Genomic DNA, 21,387 nt, shown 5'->3' with positions numbered 1-21,387 from the left:
GGAATATATGCATACGTTTTTAAAAGTTTAATTCCTAGGGGGCAGCTAGGTGGCACAGTGGATAAAGCACCAGCCTTGGATTCAGAAGGACACGAGTTCAAATCCAGCTTCAGATACTTGACACTTACTAGCTGTGTGACCCTGGGCAAGTCATTTTTTTTGTTTGTTTTTGTTTTGTGGGGCAATGGGGGTTAAGTGACTTGCCCAAGGTCACACAGCTAGTAAGTGTCAAGTGTCTGAGGCGGGATTTGAACTCAGGTACTCCTGAATCCAGGGCCAGTGCTTTATCCACTGTGCCACCTAGCTGCCCCTGGGCAAGTCATTTAACCCTCATTGTTAACATTTTCTTAAGTCTAGACCATCAATAATATCATAAATCAAGCTCTGATTTGTAGCAGTTGACAATTTCTGAAGTGTAAATGCTTATACTGAAAATTTAACAATCAGTTCTCACAAGTGGTTGGAGTTGGCTCCAGCATACCCTAAAAGTAACTAAAAGTAATCAGTCAATATGCTTAAACCAGCTAGACATAGTGAGAGGATGATTGGACTAGGAGTCAGGAAGCCAATAAGCATGTATTTTCTAAGTACCTACTACGTAACAGGCACCATGCTAGGGACGGGTGATACAAACAAATGGAAAAGTCCCTGACCATAACGGGTTACTTTATATTATGGATTCTAGTCCCAGCCACATTAGCTAGACTACTTAATAACAGCACAAATTTGAGCAAGTTTCTGAAACTTTCTAGGCTTTTGTTTCCTTACCTGTGAAATGGTAGATCACAATGACCTCTTAAGTCCTATCTAGCCATAACATTCTTTTTTTTTTTTTTGTAGGGCAATGAGGGTTAAGTGACTTGCCCAGAGCCACACAGCTAGTAAGTGTCAAGTGTCTGAGGCTAGATTTGAACTCAGGTCCTCCTGAATCCAGGGCTGGTGCTCTATCCACTGCACCACCAGCTGCCCCTGGCCATAACATTCTAAGAGAATTCATATACAGGTTCATGATTGATTTTTAAGGACTAGCCATCAACATATTTAATTCTAGACTGTTTTTTTCTTTGTTTCATGCTGAATGAAAACCAGTCTTAATGTTAGCTCAAAGAAAGCATAAGAAGGTGTGATGTTTAAAAAAGTCTAAGAGACATAGTTTCTGGGTAATTTAATCATTTTATTAACAACGTCAGCAGGTTATCAATAAAAGGTTGGCCATTTAGCCATCTCTCTTAGACCAAAGACAATCATGGCAGTGGATTCGCAAATTATATGCCCTTAAAAACAGCAGGTGGTTCAACAAACAGCAATCAACTCTAATTGGTTAACATGATTGAAAGTGGACTATATTAAAATGAAGGGCTGAGTATCTCTTGGATAGGGAGAGTAACTCTGTACCAGATCATCCATAGCTTTAGACTATCAATTCAAAGAATTATACCCCAGGGGCAGCTAGGTGGCACAGTAGATAGAGCACCGGCCCTGGACTCAGGAGGACCTGAGTTCAAATCCAGCCCCAGACACTTGACACATACTAGCTGTGTGACCCTGAGCAAGTCACTTAACCCCAATTGCCTCACCAAAAAAAAAAAATTATACCCCACCCAAGCCTGAGCAGAACACAATAGCTTCCACCAGGATGGGGCCTGGAACAAGATGAGGTGAGTTAATGCAATCTCATTATATATTACTAATGTCCTTCTGAAGAGAAATGGAACCTTTAAAATGAAGAATTTAGAAGAAGGGGAGTACCTCTGAATCTCCCTCAAGATATTGGTTATTAATAATTTCTCACAAAGGTGAATCTTCCAGGATAGGGGTTCTTAATATTGTCTTGTGTTTGTACTTCTTTAGCAATATGGGAAAACAATGAAGCCAAGAATAAGATCCATAATAATAGTTTCAGAATGTTTAAAAATACATACAATAAAGTATATAAGATTACAAAGGAAGAAACAATATTCAATTTAGTTTTCAAAAATATGTTTGTAAAAACAAGTTCATATATCCCAGGTTAGAAATGCTTTTCTTTCTTTCTTTTCTTTTCTTTTTTTTTTTTACTATGCCCCAAGGGCTATAAAAGTGTGCATACCCTTTGATTCAGCAATGCCACTGCTATTTTTTTGTTTTGTTTTGTTTTAGTGAGGCAATGAGGGTTAAGTGACTTGCCCAGGGTCAGACAGCTAGTAAGTGTCAAGTGTCTGAGGCCAGCTTTGAACTCAGGGTCTCCTGAATCCAGGGCCAGTGCTTTATCCACTGCGCCACCTAGCTGCCCCTACTGCTACATTTTTATCCCAAAAACATCCAAAAAAAGAGCAAAGGACCTATTTGTACCAAAATATTTTTAGAAGCTCTTTTTGTGGTAGTTAAGCATTGGAAATCAAAGGGATTCCTATCAATTGGATAATGGCTAAACAAGATATGGTATATGATTGTAATAGAATATTATTGTACTATAAGAAATGACAAGCAGGATGATTTTGGAAAAACCTGGAAAAACTTACATGAACTGATGTATAGTGAAGTGAACAGAAACAGGAGAATGCAGTACATAGTAAAAGCGGTATTGTTCTATGAAGAACTGTTAATGACTTAGCTATTCTCAGCAATATTTTGATCCAAGATAATCCCAAAGGATTTATGATGAAGCCTGCTATCCACCTCCACAGAAAGAACTGATACTGATGGAATACAGACTGAAGCATGCTATTTATCACTTTCTTTCATCTTTTCTTTTATTCGAGTCTTCTTATACAAAATTACTAATATGGAAATGTTTTACATAATTGCACAAGTATAACCTATATCTGATTGCTTACCATTTCTCAGGGAGGGAGGAGGGGAGAGGGGAGGGAATAGAATTTGGTATTCAAAACTTTAAATAAAAATTTTTATTATTTTTTTAAAAATCAGCAATTTGGGGGCAAAAAAAAAGAAATGCTTGTTCTAGAAGGAAAATTATACTACATATCCCAAGTCCACAAATAGCTAGTAACATTTGTGTTCTTGAGGCATGGCCTGCCCATTGAAAGCTTTCTACCCTTGTTCTATTGTCCAGTGAAGACTGAGTTTTCAATTCAATGTAACAAGGGAAGACTTTTCATAAAGTGATTCCATTCAGTTCCTAAACACTGTTCCTACTATGTACAAGGCACTAAAGAAACAAAGACAAAAAAAAAAAAAACAAAACAACCCAACAGAACAGACCCTACCTTCGAAGGGCTTGCTGGGGAAATATATCAGAATACAAATTAAATATTATCTGATAATTTGAAAAGAGCTATTAGCCAGGAGGCTTGTGGAAAGCTTCACTGAGAATTTTTTTGACTGAGTTGAATCTTGAAGCAAGATAAGGATTCTGAAAGACTGGGATGAAGAAGGATTGTCTTTTAGGCATAGGGAATAGCTAATAGAAATGTGGAGAAGAAAGAGATGGAAAGTTGAGATTGCAGAGCAGCTATTAAATTGTCCAGTTTGTTTAGGACAAAGTGCATGGAGGGGAATAATGCAAAATCTACTTGAAAAGTAAGTGGCATTCAGATTCAAATGTCAAAACTTGACATTTTGATTCTATTTCAGAGGCAGTAGTCTGCTAATGAAAGCTTTTGACCAGGGAAGGGAGATGGTCTGACTTGTGCCTACAAAGGTAATTTTGGCAATGAGGTGAGGGAGTTAAGATTTAAAGCAGGGGACATTTGATTAGGGAAGATAAGGGCAACAGATGTTGAGGCATAATCAATAGGATTTGGCAACTGATTCACTCATACAGTATGAGAGAGGGAAGAGTCAAGGATGACTCAGAAATGATCAACTGAGGTGAGCAGGAAAATAGTGATGCCCTCAACCGAAACAGGGAAGTTTGGAGGTTTGGGGAGGATGATGATAAATTCTACCATATGCTTTGTTAACACCTCAAAATCAACATATCTTCGGGAGAATTTATCAACATTCTTGCTAAACCTCTAAACTTTCCTAGATCTAGAAATTTGCCAGTAAAAAAGGAGGAGAGATTTAAAATACAGCTTAGGAAAATGGAACAATTAAATGAAGATTTTATTTTTTAAGGATGGAGGGAGGCCTGAGTATATTTGTAGGAAGGATCCAATAGATAGGGAGAGACTGAAGATAAGAGAGAGGGAGTAATGATAGAGGGCCAAAACTCCCAGAACAAAGAGAAAGGACACAATGACACAAGTAGAGTAGTTAGTGTTGGTTAATTGTCAGTCCTCTTATTCTTTTCAAATTACTTGTATTACTTTGGGTTTTTTTTCCTTTTCTTTTTTTTTGCAGGGCAATGAGGGTCAAGTGACTTGCCCAGGGTCACACAGCTAGTGAGTGTCAAGTATCTGAGGCTGGATTTGAACTCAGGTCCTCCTGAATCCAGGGCCAGTACTTTATCCACTGTGCCATCTAGCTGCTCCACTTGTATTACTTTGAGTTGATTTCAAATATACTTGTCTGTGTACATGTTGAATCTTCCCAAGAGAATGTAAGTTCCTTGAGGATAAAGACTATTGAGTTTTTTGTCTTTGTTATACGGAGTACCAAACATAGTGCCTGGAACATAGTAGGCACTTAATAAATGTTCGTTAAACTGAATCGAATTAGCAAGGAATTAATTGGCCATGGGGAATTCAATTTTCTGACATTGAATTGTACATATTTTTAAAACCCCTCACTGTGCCTCCTCTTGGTGTTATGCCCTAGGTCATTGCCCACCTTTGCCTCCCTAGCTGTATGAAAACACATGATTCTATAGTAAAACTGAATCCACAAATGAGAAGGATTTTATAATGTGTTGTTAAAAATGTGTATTAGCTTTTGGATTATTCCTAGTTTAGTGTATATGTGTCAAACTTCCTATGATGACCATAGGATTTAGAGTTGACTATACTGTACATATTATCTATGGCCTCTTTCATTTCAGTGGACACCTGTTTTTATGGCAAGTGCCACTTCTTTGAGGGAGCCCTCCCTGATCCATCTGCCCAGGAATGGGCCCACTTATCTTTGTATTTTTCACCTCTTTGAGGTACATTTATTCCCATATTATAAAGCACTGAGTTGGTTGCATCTTATACCCTTCTGTTAGACCATCAGTTTTTGAAGGCATTAATCATCTTCTGTTCTTCCTCAAGGTGTCTATAAAAACACACACATATGCACACATATACATATATATAATAGATACTCAATATATTTGTTAAACTGAACTGAATTACACAGGAACTCTGTGCATATGTTGACAATTTTAACAACCGTGGGACACATGGATCCTAGACTAATATTGTCAGTCAGTCAACAAACATTTATTAAGAACCTATACTATGTGTGGGCACCTAGGTGGTGCAGTGGATAAAGTATCGGCCTTGGATTCAGCAGGACCTGAGTTCAAATCTGGTCTCAGACACCTGACACTTACTAGCTGTGTGACCCTGGGCAAGTCACTTAACCCTCATTGCCCCACAGAAAAATTTTAAAATAGACAATGATAGAACCTATTGTGCGCCAGGCACTGTGCTAAGGTCTGGGGATACAAAGAGAGGTAAGAAACAATCCGCCTTCTCTAGGAGCTTACAGTCCTATTCTTTTTTTTTTTTTTTTTTAAGTGAGGCAATTGGGGTTAAGTGACTTGCCCAGGGTCACACAGCTAGTAAATGTTAAGTGTCTGAGGCCGGATTTGAACTCAGGTACTCCTGACTCCAGGGCCGACGCTCTATCCATTGTGCCATCTAGCTGCCCCACAATCCTATTCTAATGAGCAAATATTATCTTTCAAATGAAAGCTTCTTTATCACATTGTTATACAGGCCCCTCTTCTCTGTCATGCCAGGGTGAAGTTTTTTAATTCATCTTATTGACTGGTAGGTAAATGTCCTATCTACCCAAGCTTTAACATGACTTTTCTGCATCCCTCAGCACCAAAAGAAGGCTATGGGCTACCTTGAATACCTGACAACTACATCATGCCTGGGGGCTATGGATGACAAAGTTAAATTTTAGATGAGGGCAGAGGACCCAAAGGAAAAAAACAAACTCCAAAGCAAGACCATACGCACATCATAAGGCTGTATGACGCTGACTTAATCAATCAAGTATAAACAACTTTTACACATAAGGTAAAAGACTATGAGGAATTGAAGTATTATGTTCACTAGGATGTTTGGCTGGGCTGGTCATGCTAGATGTGAATATCAAGACATTTACAGTTCAATGAACTGAAGAAAGGAGGCATTCTAGCATAGCACCCTGTTCATGTGGGTGCTTATGAAGTACTATGTGATGAATCACACACAGTAGGCAGAAGAAACTTTTTAGGAGTACACTAAGACTATGTAAGATTTACATAAGATGCTGAAAGAGCAACCCAGAAATATCACAAGGGTTTTAAAAAATGAGAACAATAGGGCAATAGACATTGTTATGATGATGATGGTGGTGGTGGTGGTGGTGGTGGTGGTGGTGGTAGTGGTGGTGGGAACTGTTGCAATCAGATTAAGTATAGAGAAACTGAAAAAGGCGCTGGGTGAATTCCAGGGAGAAAGAGTAGAAGAACATCTCTTGTCCCTAAAAATATGGTTTGGTTTAGGAAGTTTAAGGTCAGAAATACTGCTTCAGAAAAACCAAGAGGATGCTGAATCTATTTTGTGTCTGCTGTATACATTGAGCCTAGGTCCAGAGAAGGCCTGGAGGGTCTGAGTTTGATCTAGAAGTTGCTATCCTTGAGTTAAGTTAAATAACTCAAAAATTTAGGTATGACTTTTCATTTCTCATTAAGAACCCAGTTTCTTAATTGTCAATGGACTAGATTACAAAGTCCATGAAGGCAGGGGACATCTGTTATCTAAACTTTTATCTCTTCCAAACATCTATCACAACATCCTGCCTGCATACAGCAGAAATTTAATAAATATTTGTTAAATGTCAGGATATTTTAACAGAAATAATTTCCCAGTGGTATTATCAGTCCTAGAGGTAGCTAGGTGGTATAGTGATTAGAGCGCTGGGCTTCAGAAAGATTCATCATCATGAGTTCAAATCCAGTCTCAGACACTAGCTGTGTGACCCTGGAAAAGTCACTTAGCCCTGTTTGCCTCAGTTCCTCATCTGTCAAATGGGCTGGAGAAGGTAATGGCAAATCACTCCAGTATCTTTGCCAAGAAAACCCCCAAATCGGATCATGGACAGTTGGACATGACTGAAACGACTGAACAACAATTATTAGTCCACAAATATTTAGTTTGTCCTCTGGCCTGACTGTGGGAAATTGAAAATCTTTTTTTTGGGGGGGTGGGGCAGGACGCGAGGCAATTAGCCCATGGTCACACAGCTAGTAAGTGTCAAGTATCTGAGATCGGATTTGAATTCAGGTCCTCCTGAGTTGAGGGCTGGTGCTTTATCCACTGCACCACTTAGCTGCCCCCTGAATTTGAGAGTTTTAAAGATAAGGTACCATGTTGTAATGTGGCATTGGATTCGTAGTTAGAAGACCTGGGTTCAGATCCCCGTTTAGATATGTGACACCTATGGATGTACCCTCTAGCAAGTAATTTAATGTCTTTGGGTTTCAGTTTTACCAATCTATAAAACAAGAGAGTTGGACTAAATATCTCTAAGGTCTGTTACATTTCTAAATCCTAACTCTGTGTCCTTGGGTAAGTCCCTTAAATTCTCAGTGCTCTAAGCAACTATCTAAGATTCAAGTTGCAAAGAAGGTGCTGATCTTCACTGTAAAAGGGAGTTTATGCAACAGGGAATTTCCAGTATCAATGGATATAGGTCCAGACACCAGACCTATTCCCAGGATTCTGTGATATTTAGATAGGACAGAAGTCTGAGTGGGTTTGGGAAAAAAAAGTTCTCTCCATAAGGCAACATGTACCAACTTGGAATCCACAAAATATTATTCAGGATAGAACCAGATTCCATGTTTAAATAAAAGAACACCCACATCTATATAGTCCGGTTAATTTCCTTCCAAAATACCGATTTGCTATTATGCAGATGTATCTTTAGATCCTCTGAAGTGATGAATTTCCTTAAATTCTTCAGCAACAGCACATCAATCCTTCATTTTATCATACCTCTACCTTAAATTACAATATGTTGGAATGTGGTTCATTCTAGTACCACAAACATTAGTTTAACTGGTGAGCTATACTAGTTTCCTTGGGTTAGGATTAGCATTAACTGATGTTGATAAAGCCCATCTTTGGCACAATCTGACCTATTTGATTTGTTTGAGATTTCTTGCATCCTACAGATTTTGAGAGTATATTTGTGTGTGGATTTGGATTTAAGAAGCAGAAGCCTGGTGTTACTTGCTATTTCCAATGGAAATAGATCTTTCCTCTTCCAGCCACAGAGATGGGTATCACAACCATATATAGACATTTTTTCTTTTTGTTTTCTTTTTCGTGGCTGGGTCTCAACTCACTTGGGCCACTAATAGGCTTAATTCTACTCCCTACTGATTAGTGCAGTACTTTTGACCAGCTCTATTTTTAACCTGGGCTGGTTTTGACATTCCTGAGGTAGCCTAGTAGCCTGCAACTCCCAGGCACTCATCATATAGGCGCAGCACTTTGTGTAGATGTGCAATTGACTTAGCCTAATATAGTTTAGAACTCCTGAGCTCAGGCTCCCTAGTGTCAGGGATTATAGGTGTGGACCACCATGCCTAGTGAGAGTTCTTTTAAAATGAACATGATATTGTAGAGGGAAAGATTCCTGTATAGGTACAGATTAGACTAGAGGCCTATAACAACTGAGACTCTATGATACTCTATGAAAATTAACTGCAAAGTAAAGATGGTCACTAACAGTACCTTATGAGCATATTCCTCTGGCTTCATATTTTGAACCCGGTCAATAGCTTTATGCATCATCTTCTCACGATACAAATTAACACTTTCACGTTCAACAACTCCTGAGCCACCACTTGCCACCAATACATATGTGCTTTCGTCAGCTCGAGCTCGACCTCGGGCCTATAAAAACATAAAAGAAAAGAATTATCTAATGAAAAATCCTGACTCCACCCACCTCCTTTTAAAACAAAATATGGGATGGTAGTACTCTTTGCCCCATGATCATTATGCTGGAAGCAAAATATTGCGATAAAGACAATAGAAGTCAAGCAGGCTATTGCATACATTCAAGAACCAATCTGACACATTCTTTCTCAGGTACTTGTGTGCTGAGCAGCTAAAAATTAAATTAAAAGACAGTGGTTGCTTTGATGTAGCTTACTTTCTAGTAGGGAGATATCACACATGTTCAAACAACTAGAATATAAAATATTTGCCATCTAACAAGTTTCCATACATCACATTATTTACTTCTTTGTATTCACATTTATTTAAAAATACCACCAATAAGTTCCCATACATCACATTATTTACTTCTTTGTATTCACATTTATTTAAAAATACCACCAATACAAAATACAATGAAATTAGTCTCTTCAGGGTATTTGCAGGATTTTCTTAGCAATGATTTTATACTTTAACTTTTTTAATATTTTATACTTTTAAAATACTTTATACATTTATATGCTAAGCTGTTTGTTACAATTTGTAGATTAGTAGATACTCTTTCTGTCAGGTCTTGGCTTGTTGAAAATGCTGGTATCAAACACTTTTATTTATGTGAAATTGAATATTCAAAAAGGAAGAAGAGGGGATATTTAGCTATTTTAGAGTATCAACAAAAAGTATAACTTAGCAGCAGTACATGCACGGTCACTTTATTCCCACTTTATTCCATAAAAGGTACAATTTAATATCCACTCAGATAAAATACTCTCTTTTGCCTAATGGAAGAGAAAAATAAAGAGGAGGAAAACCTGGATAAAAATTGGGACAGCTAGATTGCACAGTGGGTAAAGCACTGGCCTCAGATTCAGAAGGACCTGAGTTCAAATCAGGCCTCAGACACTTGACACTTACTAGCTGTGTGGCCTTGAGCAAGTCACTTAAGCCTCATTGCCCAGCAAAAAACAATAACAATAACAACAACAACAAAATTGCTAATACAAACCCTGATGATTATTTTTTATCTTTAAAGGGAGATGGGCATAAAAGTTGAGAATTCTGTAATTTCATAGAGAAATCCAGACTGAGTTATGTCTTAATTTAGAAATCTTTCAATGTTCTAGAAAATCCTGGAGGCTGAGTCAATGGCCAATAATAGAGATAATGCAGACATGCTATGAATGAAATGGCCTATTTCCACCTTTGCAAAAGAACAACAATACTGTATTGTTTAGAGTTTTAGTAAACAGAGACAAAAAGAATTCAAGTATCATATGCCTTAAAAAGTAGGCTGAAGTTTTTAATATGGTAACTATAATTATTATTATTTTTATTTTGCGGGGCAATGACAGTTAAGTAACTTGCCCAGGGTCACGCAGATAGTAAGTGTCAAGTGTTTGAGGCCGGATTTGAACTCAGGTACTCCTGACTCCAGGGCCGGTGCTCTATCCACTGCACCACCTAGCTGCCCCTGAGGCCTGATTTGTAACTATGTTAATGAAGCAAAAATAAAGCTGTTGGTCTATGCTCTCTCTTTTACCTGGAAAGGGAAACAAAACAAATTTTGAAGCCATTTATCTCGAGCTCCCAACTCTTCAATGATCACGTCTATGTAGTTAAATCTCAGATCTATATATCCAACCCCAGTCTTTCTCCTATACATGAGTCTCATATCACTAAATTTCTATTAGACATCTCTATATGGATGTCTTGTAAGACTTTCAAAATTAACCTATCCCAAACAAAGCCCATTATCTCTTCCCCCAAACCCTCCCTCTTCTCCTGACATCTCTATTTCTGTTGAGGACATCATAATTCTCCCAATTGTCCAATTTGTCAACTTGGATCATGCTTAATTCTTCTATCTCTCTCATCCTTCACATTCTCTCAGCTGCCTAGTCTTGTCAGTTTTATCCCCACAAAATACCTTTCATCTGTCTCCTTCTCTGTACTCATCAGTCTAGTTCAGCCCCTCACCACCCTTTGCTTGAACTTACAGCAGTAGTGTCTTTGATGCTAGCTTTTCCCCTCTCCAATTTATCCTCCATACACGTGACAGACTGATTTCCTTAGAACACAACTCTGATCTTGACCTCCCAAAATTCAAGATGCCCCACTGTCTTTCTCTTGATGCTAGGCTAACATACAAACTCCTCTGCTTGTCTTTTCAAACATTTCACGGTATGGCTCCACAGAACTGATCTTTACAGGTTTCTTGTCCATCATCTTCCTTTACATACTCTGTATTCCAACCAAACTTCTCTGTACATGACATTCTATCTCCCATTTCTGTGCCTTTGCAGAAGCTGTCCTTCATGTCTGGAATGTCTTCCTTTCTTACCTCTGCTTCAAACAATTTTTACCATCATTTAAAGTTCAGCTTTAAATGTCCTAGAAGAAGCATATCCCGATCCCTCTAATTGTTAGTGCCCTTCCCCTGACAATTACTTTGCATGTATGTGTGTGTATATATACATAGTTAGATGTATGTGTATAACAATTTAAGCTCTTTGAGGTGAGGAAATGTTTCCTTTTTGTTTTTGTGTCTTCGGTGACTAGTGTGATATCTGGCATAAAGTATGCTTTAAATAATTCTTTTTAAAATTAAAGGATTGTGTCTATATTTCTCTCTATATATTTAGGTATATGTGTATATATACATATAAAGAAAGAGCAGGAAAAGATGAGAGAGGGAGAAAGAAGAGAGAAGAGGTAGCACAGTGTTGTGTGGCTACAGAGCTGGTATCAAAGGTAGGAAAGTTTGGGTTCAAGTATCTCCCTAACACATACTGCCAGAGTGACCCTGGGCAAATCACTTAACCCTTCACCTTTTAGTACTCTGAGATATTCTTTAAAACTATAAGTTGTGGGGGCAGCTAGGTGGTGCAGTGGATAGAGCACCGGCCCTGGATTCAGGAGGACCTGAGTTCAAATCTGGCCTCAGACACTTAACACTTACTAGCTGTGTGACCCTGGGCAAGTCACTTAACAGCAATTGCCTCACACAAAAAAACCAAACCAAACCAAAACAAAAAAACCATTAAGTTGCTGAAAAAGTGCCTACCTATATTGGTAGAGCACATTTTCTCATCTGGGAGACTTTTAGACCAATGAAATCACAGGTCCGGTCCAAGTTCCCATTTCCATTGATCAAGGGAGACAGTTCTTGATACACTAATTCATTATCTAACTCAGCTTAAGATACTTAGCTTGTCTAGGCTTTGGATTTCTCATCAGTCAAATGAGGATATCTAGATGAATTCTAAGGTCACTTTCAGTTCTAATATTCTATTCTTCTATAAGTACTTTGCAGTGTTTGCAGACAAATAGCAAAATAAAACAGACAAAAGGAAAAATGAATAGAGTATGAAAGAAATTAAGATTAACTAAATATACCTGTAACATGGCTATTTCATTGGTGACAAGACCATAACGGATAACAATATTACATTCTTTTATATCCAGGCCTTCTTCAGCTACTGTGGTAGCAATAAGCAGGTTTATTTTTCCAGTACGAAAATTATTAATTACTTCCTTTTGTTCATTCTGCAGAAAGAGTTCAAAAAGTTAGTTTTATGTTGTTGAACATATTTAATATTTTCCCCACTGGAAGAATTATTATAAAATGAAGCTTGGTATAAATCAAATGGTATCACTAGTTTTTGGGTTTGAGCTAATTAACTGCTGATTGTCATCTTGATAATATGACATGTTAAAAAAACATTTTCAATTTCTACTCTGGGGACTGGAAGACTAATTTTAAGCTATGGAAATGAAATAGTGGGTAAACTGGGAGTAGAAAGGAAGTACTCAATGGGATACCTGTGTCATGGGTTTAAATTCACTGCTGTTTCCAGCCCCAATCAGATGGTGAGCTTTTACTCCTACTTCTGCAAATTTTTGAATGTCGTTAATCCACTGAGAGAGAGCAAATGCACTTTGCCGAGTCTTGGTGAAGATTATTCCTCGGGCTACAGATCCATCAGTTTTAGTAAATTCTTCTATTATAGTGTTTCGTAATTTGGTCAGTTTTTCATTTTCGTGATCTGGAGTGATGGCCAGTTTTTTCAGTTTTTTCTCATTTTCTTTAAAAAGCAATTAGGGGAAAAAATCACCAAAATGTACAAAAATACACAAAAATTCCTGGAATTAGGAACTAAAAGTGTCCTGATTACATAAGGATTCAAGGTTCAGTTAGTATAACTTAAATGTGGCAGAAAATCCAGTCAAAACAATCATGTTAACCAATCTATTTCAAAGCTCGCACAGTGAAAATTTCAGTCACATCATAAAGAAACAGGATAAAATTCAGAGTTCCCCATATTACTTTTCTCTCTGTGATTCTTTGAAGATCCAGGATATATACAGGTTATGGAATTCTCACAGCCTGTTTGTGTTTTACTTGATAAATTATAGAGCACTGCTCATGAAACAAGGAGGTTAAATGAATTGCCCAGGGCCACAAAGCTAGTTAAGTGTTAGAAGCAAGATTTAGTTCTATCCAAACTAGTCAGAAGTAGGTTCTCAACAAGGATATAAACATGTGTGAATCATGCATGAATTCAAATTCAACAAAACTTTTTAAGTGTATTATCATACACAATGTAGGGCAGCTAGGTGGCACAACAGATAGAGAACTTGGCCTGAAATCAGGAATTTTCCTGAGTTCAAATCCGGTCTCAGACACTTATTAGCTGTGTGACCTTGGGCAAGTCACTCAACCCTGTTTGCCTCAGTTCTTCATCTGTAAAATGAGCTGGGAGAAGGAATTGGCAAACTACTTCAGCATCTTTGCCAAGAAAACCCCAAATGGGGTCATGAAGAGTAGAACATGAATAGAATGACTGAACAACAACATATGCAATGTGTTGTGCTAGGCACCAGACATATCAATATAAAAAAAATGCTATCTTCAAGGAGCTTACAAACTAAGGAAAATATTGTATAAGAATATGTACATCTTTACAAATAAGCATGATACAAGGTAGAGTTTTATAAAGGCAAAGAAGCAAGAAACTTGAGACAAAACTCTTTCAGTCGGGGTAATAAGGAAAGGTTTTATGGAGAAAAAAAAAAGGTTCTATGACATGTGAGCTAAGAAAGATTTCAGTAGGCAGAGATGTAGAGTGTGCTCCAGGCATGGAGGAAAAGCTTGAATGATTGCTTACAGAGAGACAGGAAAGTATAGGAAAAAATTGGAGAACAGAAAAAAGTCTCATGGTTGGAAATGGAGAATGTGTCAAGGGAAGTGATCAGACTTTGAACTGGAAAAGAAGATTGGAGCTATACTATTAGGGAGATTTTTTTTAAAAAAGTAAATGTTGGGCAGCTGGGTGGTGCAGTGGCTAAAGCACCGGCCCTGGATTCAAGAGACCCTGAGTTCAAAGCTGGCCTCAGACACTTGACACTCACTAGCTGTCTGACCCTGGGCAAGTCACTTAACCCTCACTGCCCCCCCCCCCAAAAGTAAATGTTAATTTTTTAAAAATTAAGTTGGGCAGCTAGGTGGTGCAGTGGATAAAGCACCGGCCCTGGATTCCGGGGAACCTGAGTTGAAATCTGGACTCAGACACTTGACACTTACTAGCTGTGTGACCATGGGCAAGTCACTTAATCCTCATTGTCCCACTGAAAAAAAAAAATTAAGTTAATGTTAATTTTTTTAAGCTAATGTCTCTCTGAATTGGAAATTACATCAGAAGTCATCTGCAGCTGACTTCCTTAACCAGTGCACCTAACCTTCAAAGGAAGACATCAGATGAGGAAGAAAAACACCATTATCTTTTTTTTTTTTTTTGGTGTGTCAAGTGTCTGAGGCCGGATTTGAACTCAGGTCCTCCTGAGTCCAGGGCCCGTGCTTTATCCACTGCACCACCTAGCTGTACCCCATTATCTTTTTTTTTTTTTAAGTGAGGCAACTAGGGTTAAGTGACTTGCCCAGGGTCACACAGCTACTAAGTGTTAAGTGTCTGAGGCCGGATTTGAACTCAGGTACTCCTGACTCCAGAGCCAGTGCTCTATCCACTGCGCCACCTAGCTGCCCCCCCCATTATCTTTTAAAATAACCTACTCTACTTTTTTAGATAGTTCTAAGTATTAGGAAAATTTTCCATATATCAAATTTAATTCTGCTTCTCTGCAATTTAAATAAAAATTGATTCTTACCATAAAATAAATTTAGAAGAAAGGTGTCTGTTTCATCTAATTTCAATAGTTTCCTTTTATTGTCATCCTCCTCGTCCTCCTCACTATCATATTCTTGGGCTGCTATCTTCTTCTCCTTTTCATCATTATAGAAACTTCTGAGGTGGCGGTACGCATCAATCATTCGGATTGTGTCATTGATTTGTAGGGCTTCATTGTACTTCCTCAAATGCTCTGCACAAACACGATCTTTGCGATTCCCTTGTTTTGCAGCTTTAAAGAAAAAATAGTGACATAAAAGAAAATACTCCCTAGGGTCATGCTATACACATCCCTGTATAAAATGCTAACTCTTCCTCAAATCTGCTTCTCTTTGAGGCCAGTCCCCTGTGCTGCCCCGTATCTGATATAACTGGTTGAAGTTTTCTAGACTCTGTAGTGGCTTTGAAAGCATGCCAGGAGAGCATAAAGCACAAATGTGCATATTAGTAATGCTTCTAAATCTATACCAGGCATGCCCTAAGGAAAGGGGTGGTGTCAGACATTTCTAAAAGGTGTCTACTTTCCACCGAATCTAAGGCAGTCATTACTCCCAAATAGTACTTATTTTGCCAATATGGCTACAGACATAAGGTACAACCTGAGAGGAAACACACAGACACAGACACAGACACAGACACAGACACAGACACAGACACAGACACGCGCACGCGCACATGCGCACACATGCACTATCTACTCTCTTGGCTTTTTTTCTAATGAAGCTGGTGTGTCAGCAGGGCACACAGACAAAGGCACACACCCAGTGACTAAAGACGACCACAGCTGTATGCCTTGCCACAACTACAACCCTATCTGCTGCCTTTCCCCTCTACTTTCACACTGTAATGCTCTATAATTAAGGCTTGTAAAAGACCACCTTCACATATACAAAAAAAACCCTTTCTAACATATGTACGTATGTATGTTGGGTATATACACATATAACATATACATATATATTTCTGCTGTGTGTGAATGTATATATGTGTTTGTGTACATATGCACATACACACAGAGAAAATATAATCCTGCTATGTATATGCATATAAATATATTTTTGTATATACGTGTAGGCACACAAACATGTATGCATGCATAGATACACGCGGTAGCAGCCATATCTATCTCTGTTTCTATGTCTATATCTGTATCTTAGCTATAGGCTACCATATCTGTATTGTGTGTGTACATGGATATACACACATGTACGCATGTGTATATGTGTGTGTGTGCATGATGGCAGTAGGCTGCCCATCTGAATGGAAATATTAAGGCCCTTTCTTCCAGTGCCAATGGCCATACTTGCTTCCTTCTAGATTCTATGAGTCTGCTACATCACCTTTCCTCTTATGCAAACATTGTGAACCCAGGAAACCATAAAAGTGCTGTCTTATTCTGCTAGAAAAGCTTTATTAGGAGGCAGCACAGTATAGGACAAAGGGTGGTTCATTTGCAGTCTGAGGCCCTGCTGACACGCATCTCCACTTCTGCCACTTACTATCTGTGTGCCCTTGCTCAAGTCACAATCTCTTTAGGGCTCAGTTCCATCTTTTCAAAAATGAGAGCTTGACTAGATGACCTCAGTTCTCATGCACTGAACATAGATTTGTAGGGACTGTTTAAGGATTAAAATACCTCCAACACCCACTGAGTCTTATGGTTTAAGCATACTGTCCGGTTCTATTCCTCATCAAAAGAGAAACCCCGCTGTACTTCCGAGGTCCAAGGCTGTAATTTGTTCCCTTCCTTGAAACAGTTCATCTACACTGCAGGCTTCTCTTCAACTAACACTGGGGGAAATATGTTAGGTCTATTTATCTTTTGACATCAGCTTGTAATATTATCTTGAAGGGTTTTTGGGGGGGGAAACATAATAAGACAGAGATGATAACGGGATCAAGATGTTAAATAGCTTGATGCCTCTTTCCTTTAACAAAACATCAAGACATGTTGGTCTTTATCCTAACTTTGTACTGCAACTGCAATACACAGATAAATAAATCTTAGAAAATGTAGAGTAGTAAATATGAGTTTCTGAAACATTAACATAAGAAATCAAATGCAAAGGTACTTAATAAAACCCCAAATTACCTCTTTTCTCTTGCTGAATGACCCATTGTTCATAGGTTTGTGTCCCAAAATCAGATCTTGGATTCATTTGACAAAAGGTGTGAATGTTTGCCATTATTTCTAGAAGTTTCTTTTTAAATGGATTCTAAAAATAAAACAATAATAATTTTTATATTGGTGACTGACCTCTGTTAAAATAATATCTTTATTATTATGAACTTCAGCAGAAATATTTGTTTAGGATAAAGAAAAGGGTATATTTCTAATGATGCAGAGTAGTAGTGGTGGCAGTGGTGGTAGTAGTAGTAGTAGTAAACTAGCATTTATATATTTATATGTGCCAGGCATTGTGCTAAGTATTTTATAATCAGTACCTCATTTTATCCCCACAACAACTCAGGGAGGTAGGTGCTATTATATTATTCACATTCTACGCTTGAGGATAATGAAGCAGACAACAATTAAATGACTTCCTCCAGGTCACACAGCTAGAAAGTATCTGAGGCCAGATTTGTACTCAGGTTTTCTTGACTCCAGATCCACCTCTCTATACACTGTACCAACTAGCTGTGCAAGATATGTCTATGTGTCTATGCATATGTCTTCTTTCTTTTTTCTCTCCCTCTTATCCTTTATTCTCTCTTCCCCTCTTCCTCCTAACTTCCCATTTTTTTTTTTTAGTGAGGCAACTGGGGTTAAGTGACTTGCCCAGGGTCACACAGCTAGTAAGTGTTAAGTGTCTGAGGCCAGATTTGAACTCAGGTACTCCTGACTCCAAGGCCAGTGCTCTATCCACTGTGCCACCTAGCTTCCCCCCCATTTTTTTTAATATCACACACAGAGCACACCAATATATACTGCTACTGTTGGAATAAATCCAATTGTTTCAAAGAATAGAGTTAATGAATGATAAATAACTTTCATATTTGGTGGGAAAGTGTATAATTAAACTTAAGGAAAACTAACTTTTTTATCAACTTAAAGAGATGAAGATTAATATAAAGTCAGAAACAATTCTTAACTTCTTAAAAATCAGAAACTGTTCTTATACAAATGAGAAGCAGAGCAGAATTTAATCCATTAAGGCTGACAAATGAAACAACCAAAGAAAGGAAAAACAGTGCTAATACCATTGTCATATAAGTTGGTATACTTGATTGTTAATATTTTAAAAACTATTAAGTAAAATATATAATGGTTTTGAATAAAAGGCTAGAAAAAACAAATTTCAAATGGTGGCTCTAAGTAGACTTAGAAGCAATACAAAAACCTGTTAGGTGAAATATATATTTGTTTTTAATCATATATAAAATTATTGACTAACTACGGAATCATGATGGCCTAAACTGAGATAGGTATTTATGTCATCTCAATGAAGCGAATTAATTGCAAATGTAAGGGTGGAGGTTGACTGAATTAATCAATTTTCACCTCCATTCCAAAAGAAGTAACTAAGAAGATGCTATGCCCTTATAGCTTATCAGGTGAGAGTACTTCTACTGAATTAATCAATCAATCAAGGTGTTAGTTCTAGTATGAGAAGTTACTGATCCATTTGGAAGGTGTAAAAGCCATTTGTTTGAAAGTGAGTGACACTGCACAGAAGGTGTATTGAGATTGGCTGAGTGGATTCAATTGTTGGTTGTAGGTCTTCCATAAGATATGTTAAGGGCTAAAATTCTAGCTAGTCTGTCTAAAATATCCAATGAGTGGTCGCCAATAAATTATAAGCTTTAGCAAGAGTTAGACTTTTAAGCGTTTATTAAGGAGAATAAGAATTTGGTAAAGAGAGAGAGAAAGGCCTAGATTCCTATCTATTAAAGGGAGAGCACATTTCTAGCTCCGCTCTCCACCAGAGTCCAAAGGAAAGAGAGTGAGCCCAAGCGCCAGTCTCTTCCTTCCTCTTCCCACTAGCCCGCGTCACTTCCTTTTCCAAAGAAAAGACTCCTGGTCTTGCCCTCAAAGACCTTCGTTTCATGGGTGGAACTTTTCTACAGTAAGTCTCCAGCAGGTGGCGTCATTCCAATCGTTACAGTTAGTAATATCAGTTTCAGAACCCAGCATTCCTATGTCTAGAAGCCTAGAGGAGAAAGTAGTTCTAGCTAAGTCCTTGAGACCAAACTACTTAAAGAAGAGGAGAAAAGCCTCTGTCTCTGCCTGTGCTGCTCCATCTGTTCAGAGGAGGTCCTGAGGTATTGTGCAAATTTGGAAGAATTAGATTTCTCATAGATTTTCTCATATTTTCTTCAGAACAGCCAATGGAACTGTTTGCATTTGGATCCCAAATTATACAAGACGAAGAAAGATAGCCCCAAAGAATCTATATCTTGTGTAAGGGGACCTTAATGAGAATTTCTGGAAGAGTAATAGTGTTTTAGCTTAACAGTAATGGAATTCTGCAAGATGATCAAGGCTAAAGTGGATTACTACCCTCAATTTTAGTCTAGTAAATGTTCTCTGACAGCCTATCTGCAACAAAAAGCCAAAAATGAGAAAAGAAAAAATTTGATATAGTTTTCCCCCTTGCTATCAATGCATAATAACAAAACTGAGGTTTTATTTTCTAATAGTTTTAGATGACGTTGCTTTTTAGGAGGAAAGGGTAAAATAGCTGTATAATTTTTTAAACCTGAAATAATGATTATTTTTTATTTTAAAAACATCATCTGTATAAAAAAAAGCAGTACATAAATTTCCAAACCTACTTCTCTGTTGTCATCTGCAATCACAAACTTCTTATAAGGTTCCTTCACTTGTTCTTTTAAGAGGCCAGCATTTTCTTTAACAGTGATAATTGTACTTGCGTCAAGATTAGCACATATCTGTACAAAGAAAAGTTGTCAGTACTTAATTAATTACTCTTCATTCACATATTGGATTCAATTTGGCACAGAAGCCTTTCTCATGTAAGAAACAGACAACATTCCTTATTTACTTTGTTTACCTACAGGTTCTCCAGGTATTCTCTCCAGTAAAGCAAAACCCCACAGCAATTACCCCAGCCTGGGCACATTCCCCTGCTCCCTCCTTCCACACACTGATGACTGATGCTCTGGGACAGTTCCACTCCCAGGATGAACCTCTATGGGCAATGATAATCTATCTGAACTTATTCTTCAGTGATTAACATACTTTCCTCCTCATCCCAGTGATTCTGAAACCTAGATTGGCAGTGTTCAAACCCTGCTCTTCCTCTTACTTCTTAACCTTCTCAACTGGAGGGTGCTGGAAACAGCTCCAACCAACTTGTGAAAACTGACTAAAATTTTCAGTGTGAATGTTTACTCTTCAGAAACCAGCGAATGCTACAAATCAGAGCTTCGTGTGTTGTTTTGTTTATTGTCTAGACTTAAGAAAGTGAGGGAAAAGTTGATAATGTAGCCTAAACTTAATAGCATGCTGTGTGCATTTTTTTCTCAGAAAGTCAGTTGTTATATGTTTACCAGCACACCCCTACAATTTCACTCTTATCTCCCACTCCATGGTCATATTGGAATACTCCTTGTTTATCACTGCCACTTTGAGGCTCATCCTCTACCACCAAAGCTCAATCAATATTTAACACTCAAGATTCTAGAGGTCTAATGACCTCCGGGATACTCTCCTTCCTTCCTCAGTGGTTCAGGGCCTGGCTCACAGTTTTTCTCTTCTCTCCAACTTCCACCCTCATCTTAGGGGACTTCAAGATCCATACTGATCCTTCTTCAAACACCCTAAGCAATCAGCTCAATTTACTCATTTTCTATGACCTATTCTTCCACCCCACCACATATATGTATGGAGATGGACATATCCTTGATCTTACTATCACCTGCAAATGTATCACATCCATGTTCATGAACTCTGAAATTCCTTTACTGAATCAGAATCTATTGTCATCCCACTTCTTTTTACATGTAGCTCCAAAACTAGTTCCTTACCAAGACATCTAGGTGGCTCATTGGATCTCTATCATGATAGGCCTGTAGTGAGGAAGACCTGAATTAAAATTTGACCTCAGACACTAGCTAGCTGTGTGACCTTGGGTAAGTCACTTCATCTTTGTTTTCCTACAGTTCCCTCAACTGTAAAATGGAGATAATAATAGCACCTACCTTCT

General features: G+C 38.0%; 1 protein-coding gene across 1 annotated transcript in view; it reads right to left on the bottom strand.

Moving 5' to 3' along the window:
• Positions 1–21,387, bottom strand: part of IFIH1 (interferon induced with helicase C domain 1) — a 95,146-nt gene that overhangs the window by 3,948 nt on the left and 69,811 nt on the right. Inside the window, exons 8-13 of the mRNA XM_043998878.1 lie at positions 19,994–20,110; positions 17,310–17,433; positions 15,198–15,449; positions 12,855–13,117; positions 12,429–12,578; positions 8,826–8,987 (exon numbers count right to left, since the gene is read on the bottom strand). Coding sequence (XP_043854813.1) covers positions 8,826–8,987; positions 12,429–12,578; positions 12,855–13,117; positions 15,198–15,449; positions 17,310–17,433; positions 19,994–20,110 — 1,068 coding nt within the window. The remainder of the gene's footprint in view (positions 1–8,825; positions 8,988–12,428; positions 12,579–12,854; positions 13,118–15,197; positions 15,450–17,309; positions 17,434–19,993; positions 20,111–21,387) is intronic.

This window comes from Dromiciops gliroides, chromosome 3 (assembly GCF_019393635.1).
Source record: "Dromiciops gliroides isolate mDroGli1 chromosome 3, mDroGli1.pri, whole genome shotgun sequence".
NCBI lineage: Eukaryota > Metazoa > Chordata > Mammalia > Microbiotheria > Microbiotheriidae > Dromiciops > Dromiciops gliroides.
The sequence above is the reverse complement of the archived record's forward strand: the minus strand, read 5'-3'. Positions and strand labels throughout refer to the sequence as shown.